Raw genomic sequence first — 11,011 nt, forward strand, 5'->3', positions numbered from 1 at the left:
CGGTGAGAAACGAGGAACTGTGCAGTTCTTGACCACTGGTTAAAAAGTAACCCGGGGCAACGGGAGTGTAAATAAACTCAACGCCCAACAGTTCCCCAGTGAATCAGTCTCTTCCCAGACAGGTAAACAGGTGATGTAAGCTCATGTATTAGAGAAACAAGTGTGTGTGTGCTTGAACGTGTGTGTGTGTGTGTGTGTGTGTGTGTGTGTGTGTGTGTAACAGCCCCTTACACAAAGCAGTGCTATGCTAATCTGTGGCAAGAAGTGCTAGCCTGTGCTAGGCAGTGTGGATGCAGTGCTATGTAAGCTGGGGCTCTGCAGCTGTGCACTTGCAGTTAGATGATAGTAGTGACGCCCCACACAACACAACCCTCTGCTCGTTCTCAGCACCTCCATTCCTCTGGGCTAAAGGCAATACGCTCTGTCCTCCATCTCTCTCCTCAGCCTCTTACTACCCTCCTTCCCACTCATGGGCTTTCCCTCGAACCCAAAACAACTCCTCTCTAAAGGTTTCTCTGTACAGAATCTGCACCCCCCCCTCTCTGTTTCACACTCTCTCTCTCTCACACACACACACACACACACACACGCCTCACTGATCCTAACATGAGCTGATCTATTCTTCTCTGGGCATTAACATCACGAGGTGTTAGTGGTGTGTGTGTGTGTGTAAGTGTGCACGCATGCGCACACTCTTGTTTATGTGGGGTAGTTGCTCAAACAGCATTAGTCCAGTTGCAGCCAGTAACTGCTGCTGATTCTGACCAGCAGACCACAACAATCACATGAGCAGTGAGATATTTTACTGGCAAGTGCAGCAATAACAAAAGTGATATCTGAACTCCTGCCAAGCTCTGATATCAAACAGTCCTTCCTTTTAGGACATGTTAACTAACAGCGGCAGTGCTTGAATCAACAAGCCACAGTCACGGTTTCTCTTCTCTAAATGAACGTGTTAGGAGAGACTGTGAGGTGTCCCTCAAAGTAAAGCTGGCAAAACATTCTGGTGTTCCTTTTCTTTTACAGTAGATTTCTGGGGCTTCCTGTCTGTATGCTTGCCGGTAGTAAAGTTGGGTAGTGACTTTGACAGGAAATGAGTGGGAGAGTGAGACAGGGTGGGATTGGGAAATGATCAGTGGTCAGCGTCCAACCACTGTTCCCCATGAGCACTTAGATCATAATGTAGTCGAGATGCTGCTGCTTGCTCCACAGCTCCACCCCTCTGGTGTTGCTTGGGGCGTTGGGCTATACATCTCACCTGGCGATCAGGTAGTCCACCTGCAGACGCAGGACCTTCTGGAGGATGGCGGTGTCTCGGATCAAGTAGCGGAGCGCTCGGAGGCCAGCAGCACGCACCTCCTTGGCCTCGTTCAGCAGGGCCAACCGCAAGCTGAGGGGGAGATAGAAAGGGTCAGGCCACCGGTCATAATCATAGACATCAAACCAAAAGATGAAACCAGACACAAGTATGCAGCCTCACTGGACCCACCCTGTTTACAGTCTGTTATTTCCAAGACCAACAGGAGACATTGTTTTGTTGTTGTCTAAACAACACACAACCAGATAACCCAGGATGTCACTGCAATGGTGCAACGATGCTAATGAAAGCAGCTACGATTCAACAGGCCAGTCTGTAATAAAACATTTCTATTCTTTAGTATTAAGTACAAGTATATATATATATATAGTAGTTCTTAAGTACAAGTATATATACTCTTTTGATCCCGTGAGGGAAATTTGGTCTCTGCATTTATCCCAATCCGTGAATTAGTGAAACACACTCAGCACACACAGTGAACACACAGTGAGGTGAAGCACACACTAATCCCGACGCAGTGAGCTGCCTGCAACAACAGCGGTGCTCGGGGAGCAGTGAGGGGTTAGGTACCTTGCTCAAGGGCACTTCAGCCGCGGCTACTGGTCAGGGTTCGAATCGGCAACCCTCCGGTTACAAGTCTGAAGCGCTAACCAGTAGGCCACGGCTGCCCCTCACTTTAGGGGCCTTAAAACCTTCTTTGCCTTCCTTATTGAGATAGGACAGTGAAGACTGACAGGAAGCGAGTGGGAGAGGGAGATGGGCTGGGATGGGCAAATGACCGCAGGTCGGACTCAACTAGAGACGCTGCAGCCACTTGCTCCACAGCGCCCCCGTGTCACTTCTCTTATTAAACAGGAAGAGTATCATTCAGAGGATTCCACAAGGGGTAAACAGCTGGTGTTGTTGACCACAGAGCACTTCATCATTTCCCACAGCCAGAGCTCTCGGCCACACAAGACCATCAGAGCAGGAGGAGATGAGAGAGAGGCTCACACTAGCATAGCTGGGTCGTGACTCACCAGATGATGATTTCTTCATAAGTGAAGCCAAACTTGTCCTCGGAGTGGCCTACATTAAAGAGGAGCTGAGGGCAGAATAAACAGAAACAAACACGTTCACATAAATATACACGTTAAACAAACAAATACACAAAAACATTAGGCCAGGTGTGGCTTCTTCTGGATGATCTGCATCTGTGGAATCTGTCCAAGTCAGTGTTTCACAGGTTGATTTTAACCAAGGTTTTAATCCACTGAACTTCATTTTCCTAAATTAAATTGATGTGATCTATTTTTTTTTAATTATGTGACAAAAAGGTGGGTCAATGACAAAAACGGTGCATTTCAAATTCTATGTCTTTGTTGAGGCCTCTGATCAACAATTTGTTTTACAACAAGTTATGGTTAACACTTCTGCTTTCATCTCCGTGTCTGGCCAATTGGAGAAGACGTGGTGATAGTTTGAAAAACACACGAGAGAACATGTGAGTTTCCATTCAATGGTGCAAATACATTACTGTCGACATTGTTGTTGTTGTTGTAATTGTTATTGGTGTTAAAACAGTTGGCAAAAAAGACAAAACGGCAGATCATCTGTTCGCCAAGTAGCCAGTGGAGGGGTGTTCCTTTAAAATGCTGCAGGACCATTAAACAGAGATGTGTCATATCATGCAATGCCATCACTGCACCACATGCCACACGGCTGAGAGTCACAGAGCCACCAAACTAGTCTCACTGAGCATGAGCCAGCCAGAGACCCACATACAGATCCACATCCATCACAGAGGCTCGCAATACCGTCACGACACCATGCCTCAGTGTATGTGCTGACAAAACCGGCGTCAACAGCCTTCACTCTCTCCCTCCTTCGGAGACACATTCAAAAAGGCAGACTAGAGTTGGCTGGTTGCTGTTACCATAACAAATCTTTAGGACAAAGTAGTTAGCTCTGAGCCCAACCCCCAAACCTGGAGGGCCAAGTGCCGCTTTTTGTCTGACCTCTCATCTGTAACCTGTCCGGCGTGGTGAGCCCTGCCAGGGACCTCAGGCTTGCCGCCGTTATGGCACACAGGGTGAGGCACTGAGGCCTCCCCGCCATGACAAGGCAGCAGCGCAGAGGGGAGTGTTGCTGCGGTACATGCCAGGAGGCATCAAGGGCAGGAAGTAAGAGTCGGCTGGAGAGGTTAACCAGCATTAGCACATCCCTCAACAACACGCACACACACGCGCACGGCGCACACACACGCGCACAAACACACGCGCACACACACACACACACACTCTCATTCTGCTGCTGCTGCTCACTCAGGCACACTCAGCTTCCCATCCGAGGCTGAATCACAACTCACAACTCGGCCCACGCACAAACCAAAACACGGCGTTTATAAATACAGCCTCTAAATGCAGCGCAGCCCAGCCCTGGTGGCTACAATAACATAATCCTATGGTGGGCGGGGAGAGTAGTTAGAAGCACCACTACTGCACGCGCTACAATGCCTGCTTCCACTGACAACACTGCGCAGCTTGTAATTGAAGGGAGCTATAATGGTAATTCTGACTGTGTGGGTTGTTGCTTTTAAACTGCATTTAGTGAGGTGAATTCCCATTCCATTACACCACTAATATCCTGCTGAAATAAAAATATGCATATCCATATTGAGAAGAGCACATATGTACACAATCCATATACAGTATATAAGCCTCATCTAATTTCATTCTTCTCTCCTGAATGGTTTTAGTATTCATTCAGTCTAGCATTCAAATTAATCAGCAACATCCATTTAAATGATCAACAAACAATTCCATAAAAATGACAGCCAGAAATGCACAGGATTGCATGCTACCACATCTGGCAACACAGCAGCACCTACACAGTAAAAGCTTGTGTGTGTGTATTCTGTCCTTCTCCTCCATGACATGCAGTAGCAGAGGCCAGCAGTGAGCTCTGTTAGCCTGGCCTCTGCAGTGGCCTCCTGCACTCCACTCATCCATCAGCGGCCTCCTCTCCCCTGCAGGCCACTACTACAGGACCAGAGCTCTCGTCTCCCCTGCAGGCCACTACTACAGGACCAGAGCTCTCGTCTCCCCTGCAGGCCACTACTACAGGACCAGAGCTCTTCTCTTCACTGCAGGCCACTACTACAGGACCAGAGCTCTTCTCTTCACTGCAGGCCACTACTACAGGACCAGAGCTCTCGTCTCCCCTGCAGGACACTACTACAGGACCAGAGCTCTCGTCTCCCCTGCAGGCCACTACTACAGGACCAGAGCTCTTCTCTTCACTGCAGGCCACTACTACAGGACCAGAGCTCTTCTCTTCACTGCAGGCCACTACTACAGGACCAGAGCTCTCGTCTCCGAACAGAAGTGCTCAGTGATCTGAGCAGGACCTCCCTCTCCCTCGCTCACCTCTACCTCCTCATGTGTGGCAGTGCAAATGAGACACGCGTTCATTCTACACTGATGCACACGTTGAAGTTTCCAGGGCTATTTCCTTGCCCTTTCAAAAACACCTTTGCAATCTCACACTCACAATCATCGAAGGACCCTGAGAGAGAGAGAGAGAGAGAGAGAGAGAGAGAGCCCCGCATCATCTCCTCTCACACCAGTTAAATCACCCTTTACTTACAGGGCCAACATGGACCCATAATGCATCTGTTTACCCAGCCTCTCAGCCGTGGCCTTAGCCAAGAGATCGCAGATCACGTTAGCATAGCGAGCATCTCAGCCGTGGCCTTAGCCAAGAGATCGCAGATCACGTTAGCATAGCGAGCATCTCAGCCGTGGCCTTAGCCAAGAGATCGCAGATCACGTTAGCATAGCGAGCATCTCAGCCGTGGCCTTAGCCAAGAGATCGCAGATCACGTTAGCATAGCGAGCATCTCAGCAGTGGCCTTAGCCAAGAGATCGCAGATCACGTTAGCATAGCGAGCATCTCAGCCGTGGCCTTAGCCAAGAGATCGCAGATCACGTTAGCATAGCGAGCATCTCAGCCGTGGCCTTAGCCAAGAGATCGCAGATCACGTTAGCATAGCGAGCATCTCAGCAGTGGCCTTAGCCAAGAGATCGCAGATCACGTTAGCATAGCGAGCATCTCAGCAGTGGCGCAGTGCACACTACAGTTGTACGCTCCTGGGAGCGAGGCGAGTGGATTAATCGTCTCTCTCTCTCTCTCTCTCTTCGCTCCATAGTGTGATATAACCACCCGAAAAACCACCCTCCCCACACTCAAACCCCCACAAGCATCAATGAAATATTTGGAATGAGAGGAGAGGAACATGATTACATAAAAAGCTTGATGCTCAGCTCTCTTAGTGAGGGGCACTGTGGAGAGTGGTGGGGGGGTGGGAGGGTGATATTTTGGTGCAGTGCTCACACTGCACCAAGAAAACGCTCTCCTGAGGACCGCTCTGAAAATGGCCTGGTTTCTGGCCCTTGAGGTTCTCCCTAGTCTCTCTCTCTCTCTCTCTCACACACACACACACACACACACACACACACACTCACACACACACACACACACACAGCACTAGAAGAACTGGAACTCAAGGAGTTCAGGGACTCCTTCTTTGAGACATGGGGAAAAAAGGCTATTTATTTCGGTTGTCTCACATGAACCTTAAGCCAGTGTTTCTATGCCTCTGCAGAACAGAAAGTGTTTCTATGTCTTTGCAGAACAGACAGTGTTTCTGTGCCTCTGCAGAACAGACAGTGTTTCTGTGCCTCTGCAGAACAGACAGTGTTTCTGTGCCTCTGCAGAACAGACAGACCTTGATGAAGTTGTTTAGGTGGCCCAGTTTCCGCATGTTGGAGACGCCTTGCTGCTTCGCCACATTCTGAAGGATTTCGCGCAGGTTGTCGGCGGGGTCTGGAAGCGCAAAAGAAAGACATGGAGATTAAACACTGGTCATGGCTGGAAAAAAAAGACACAGAACACTTTCTATAAGCATCCCAAATAAAATGGACTCTCTTTATAAACAGCATTCAAAAATGGTATGTTTGTTTGCAGGAGTCTATTGTAGCATTCTGCTCTCTTCAGCACAAGTTGCAGAATGTACACAGAGATGTATCATGTATTTTGACAGTGAGAGGAATGGTGGATGTTTCTAGAATCCTAATGAATTTGGTGCCTCTCTGTCACTTTCCCACCATCTCTGCTCTGATAAGAGCACCATGTCAAAACAGCAGCCCTTTCAGACAGTGAGCAGGCCTAGCTACCAATGAAACAACAAGCACAGGAACTAAAAAGGAGCTCTTAGCAAGGGATACAAGTGTATTAAATGACACCAGACAACACATCACAAGACAGCACGCTGCTTAGCCATGCCTATTTATGTGAACATAATGGGTAGGTTGCACTCTGCTGATGCTGCCCCCCCCCCCCCCCCCCCAAAAAAAAACACAAGACAATCTCAATTCAGATGTACATGCACAAAATGCACAACTCCCAGTTAGTATACAGCACAGTGTAACATTAAACACACTTCCCATTGTGTCAAACACCTGACTGCATTGTGATGCTGGGTAGTGGAAGTCTATTGTGCCAGTAGATTTGTCAATATAATCCCATTTTTGTGATAATAAAACAAATAATGTGCACCCAAGAACAAACACTCAAAATAGTAACGAGCCTCCAGGCATAGAAAAATGTCACTATTTCAATAACAAATTGCTGATGGGAGGATAAAAATAATCCTCAGCCGTTCCATCTGACCTTTAGATCTGACTTTGGACTGAGATGTTTTTCCCCTCTGGGAACTGGTCAGTGGAAAACAGCAGCTGAGCTGTTAGTCACACGCCATCCGTCAATCACCATCCTCATCATCACTACCACCACTATCATCCTCATCAGGGAGGATGCACAGCACAGGGGAGGAGGTCAGCTCCTGTGTGCTTGTGTGTCATGATCACATGGGACACCAGAACCAGAGACCTTCTAATGTGGAGACACAGCACTCAAAAAATACTCCATAGAAATGCATGGGGCTAGTTTGTCACGCCAATATGGCCGTTGTCTACACATATCCCACCCCTTCCTCGGCAAAACGTCGACATGTGAATACATTGAGCCAATCATATGGTGTGTTGTGAAGACATCGTGCCAATCATGTGTTGTGATCTCGCCGCTGGAGCAAGATTGGTGTCGTGAAGCCTTGCGCACGCGCATTTCTGCCGAAATGGATGCCCGACGAGTGCCCAAAAAGCGTTGTCAAATGGCTGCCGAGTGGAGGGACTTGCCTAAAAGGACTTTGCCAGAACTTACTGTTGACCTTGCAAGAGGTGGAGTTGTGTCTGCTGAAACGTTTGCATGACTTGCACTGGTGTCAATGGAAAGAGCCGAAAAGATGATGTTCATTGGCGTTGAGACTGTCTGAAAAAGCATGAGAGCTAGCAAGCCTGACATCAGAAAGCAGACGTCTCCTGATTCATAATCTTTCTTAGTGCATCAGTGCAGGGCAGTGAAACATGGACCCGTCTTAGGTGAAGGCCCTATACAGAACAGCAGTGGCTCCAGCACAACAAAGGCGCATGCAATTAGGTCGGCGAGTCTATGTGTGGTTCGGGGAAATTGTGCAACGCTTCCCTCAGGTTCCAGAGGAAATCTGGGGTAGCTCTTGTTTCAAAGAAGCCCAACGCAAACCAGCCCTGGAAGACGCGAAGGAGACGTAAGCAACAGAGGCAACACAATTACAGTAGCCCCCCCCCACACACACACACACACACACACACACACACACACACACACACACACACACTAAAGCTTTGGGCTTCGCAAGTTCATTTAATACCCCTCAGGGTCTTTCTTTGATCATCTTCAAACGGAAACAGTAGATTCATGTTCTCTCTGTGTGTGTGTGTGTGTGTGTGTGTGTGTGTGTGTGTGTGTGTCTCTCTGGTGCACTGAACCCAGAAGCGGAAGCAGGCTGCGTGTTGCTTGCATGACTTTGTGAATGGAGTGAAGGAGAGGAGAGGTGAAGTGGGGTCAACAGTCCCCTCCCCTCCTCTCGCTTGCCGCTTCCTGCCTGGACCCGGGCCAGCTCTGCAGGGAGACAGAGAGGATGCAGTGATGTCACCACGTGGAACGAGGATCTCTCCCCTATACTCTGTCTGACCAGCCGGGCCTTTTGTCGGGGATTGGGGGGGGGGGGGGGGGGGGACTGAACTGGCCTTTGTTGTAGGGGAGACACTCAGTAATGCGCCTCACAGTGGCCAGCCAACACAAACAACAGTGCACAGTCAAGTTGATCAGATGCCCCCAATTACCCTGGTCATAAACTAGTTACACAGAACTAGTTACACACTCTCACTCTCTCTCCAGAAAACTGTTCACCTTTAAGTGGAGTGTTCTTTTGACCAGTTAGGAGGATTTCTAGGATTTTTCCCAGAGAACCATCACTTTGACCAGTTGATTATTCATGCACCTTCCTTACTTTAAAGACCCACATACTTCCAATACTTTCCAAACTTCAACTCCCCAGTGTGTTCTTACAGGGGCCCTGTGAGCGTGACAACGTCACATTAGAACTAAGCTTACAAAACTGGAAACAACAACAGTATGGATCAGGGCAGCTAAATAAAGGCACCTCCATTCTGAAGAACCAACTTCAGAGTAGTACCAACGATTCTCAAACACTGAACAAAGCACTGTCAACACACTCACACCTAATCCAAAAGCAACAACTGTGCTCCAACCGGCCACGCACAGAGAGAAAGTGACTCATATTTGGCTGTCAACACACAACGAGGTTCAAGCAGCTGGATTGTATGAGACATTCAATGCCAAGTGACCATGCTCTCCTACAGAGATTGGAGCGTGGGGCTATTGTTTCAGTGTTCATCTTGACAGTTCTGTCAAGAACTGGTAAACAGGATGTGTGAGTCACTTCAAGTCCAGCGCAGTTCACCAATTACGCAAAGATCATGGGTCAACCCTGCCGAGACAAAGGCCAAAGGTGATCTGCTGCTTACCACAGCCACGTTGATTCTGGGCCATTACTTAACGTTACTCATGCAAAACTACGACCACATCAAGACTCAGACTGACACTGCTCAAGTGAAAAACAAAGAACACAATTTCTGCACGTGTATTGATGTGTATAGTCTTTCCTGTAACGTGATGTGATCATCAACATCTTCCTGTAGCCAGGGGGCTGGGAGGAGGAAGGGGTTAGCAGTGGACAGGCTGTTATCGTGCATTCCGGCACCAGAAAGCATGAGAGACGCAATCTTCATCAACACAGCTGACTCAGACGCATTCCCCTGCCAACTCAATTTGTGCACGTCTTTCTTGTTGCAGTGTCTCCATTCACTGGACTGGACTGTGCATTCCTCTTCGACTTCAACCTCCCCACGCCCTTCCTCTACAGAACACAACACCACTTGCACTAGCGGAGTCAAGACTACTGAAACACATCATATGAAAGACGTGGGACGGATGGCAGGCCACTCAGAGGGCAATGGGCAAACTATAAACAAAAAGGACGTTCTGCACGACACAGCGCTGTGTGCTCACAGCCATTCTATTCATGATTAGGCCAGACAGACACCCAACTGGGCTAATCCATAAAGAGTTGACTGTCTAAGTTAATTGTTGATGTTTCCATTGTGATTTGTATTCCATTATCGATCTTTCAGTCCACCCGCATTGACCCTGGCGGCGGGGAACTAATGCTGGCGCGGCCCTACCCCGTTGCAAACACGCTAACGTTAGGCTACTGTGTCCGTGTTTACACCAAAGGAATGCCCATCCTATGTGGGTGTCACAAAACAAGTGCGCAGACTCTTGTATTTGCTGTCAACTGCAACTCATGCAGTCGCTCGTGATAGTAACAATAGTCTGAACTAACAACCCATATTTTTGTTTGCTATGATGACTACTTTGTACAAACGTGCGTGCACCACGGCTTCAGAGAAAAGGTGATGGGCATGCACGCACGCACACCATGCAGAATATAATCTCTGGTTGGCATTCTTTTTTCATGCACACTTCACATCAACTTCTGGACATTAACATCTCTTCAAAGCTAACACGCGTTAGCTTTACAGGTAGCAAATGTTATGTGGCTTGTCTTGAGATAAACATTAAGGAAACCACCCGACACAAAGAGAACAGTGTTCACATTGTAATACATTCTGCTGGGCCACGCCTTTTTATATAAATGTTTCCCATACGTTAAATGTATTCAGTTTCAATTATATATTTTTCAGTTATGAACACGCACTTCAATAATATCATTCAGCTAGCTCACAAGTACTAGACAAGTTGTTGCCCTCCTTCTGTCTCTCTCCCTTACCTCTGGTGAGATCGAGCGGTACGTTTTCCTCCCCGCTGTCATTCCGTCCTGTCAATGCAAACCACACATCATGATCTGCCAAATTCGTTTTGGCTCTAACAAAGCACAATAACAAAGCATCATTTTTTCAGTAGTCACAGATTCCCGTGGCTCATGGAAACCGATCTGTCTTACCTCGCATCCGTATACTCCGGATAGGACGGCCTCGGATGCTGACCGCCATCTTTCCAGACACATTCACAACACCGGAAACAACGGAAATTGTCGCGAGAGGATCCCCCGCCCACCCACTCATCGACTGGCTCAGTGCTGTTGTTGCCATTTTGCAGAAGTGGAGGTGAGTGTGTGTCCTTTTTACACGTGTCAAAGAATTCCGTATCAGCACAATCAAACTGTAGCTT

General features: G+C 48.2%; 1 protein-coding gene across 3 annotated transcripts in view; it reads right to left on the reverse strand.

Annotated features, from left to right (window-relative positions):
• Positions 1-10,862, reverse strand: part of rictorb (RPTOR independent companion of MTOR, complex 2b) — a 49,542-nt gene extending 38,680 nt beyond the window's left edge. For all 3 annotated transcript variants that reach the window (XM_042058711.1, XM_042058712.1, XM_042058710.1), the window contains exons 1-5: positions 10,785-10,862; positions 10,611-10,658; positions 6,087-6,184; positions 2,338-2,402; positions 1,259-1,390 (exon numbers count right to left, since the gene is read on the reverse strand). In XM_042058711.1, the coding sequence (XP_041914645.1) occupies positions 1,259-1,390; positions 2,338-2,402; positions 6,087-6,184; positions 10,611-10,658; positions 10,785-10,833 (392 nt within the window). In that variant the 5' untranslated portion in view covers positions 10,834-10,862. The remainder of the gene's footprint in view (positions 1-1,258; positions 1,391-2,337; positions 2,403-6,086; positions 6,185-10,610; positions 10,659-10,784) is intronic.
• Positions 10,863-11,011: the final 149 nt, after the last annotated feature.

The sequence above is a fragment of the Alosa sapidissima genome, chromosome 13 (assembly GCF_018492685.1).
Source record: "Alosa sapidissima isolate fAloSap1 chromosome 13, fAloSap1.pri, whole genome shotgun sequence".
NCBI lineage: Eukaryota > Metazoa > Chordata > Actinopteri > Clupeiformes > Clupeidae > Alosa > Alosa sapidissima.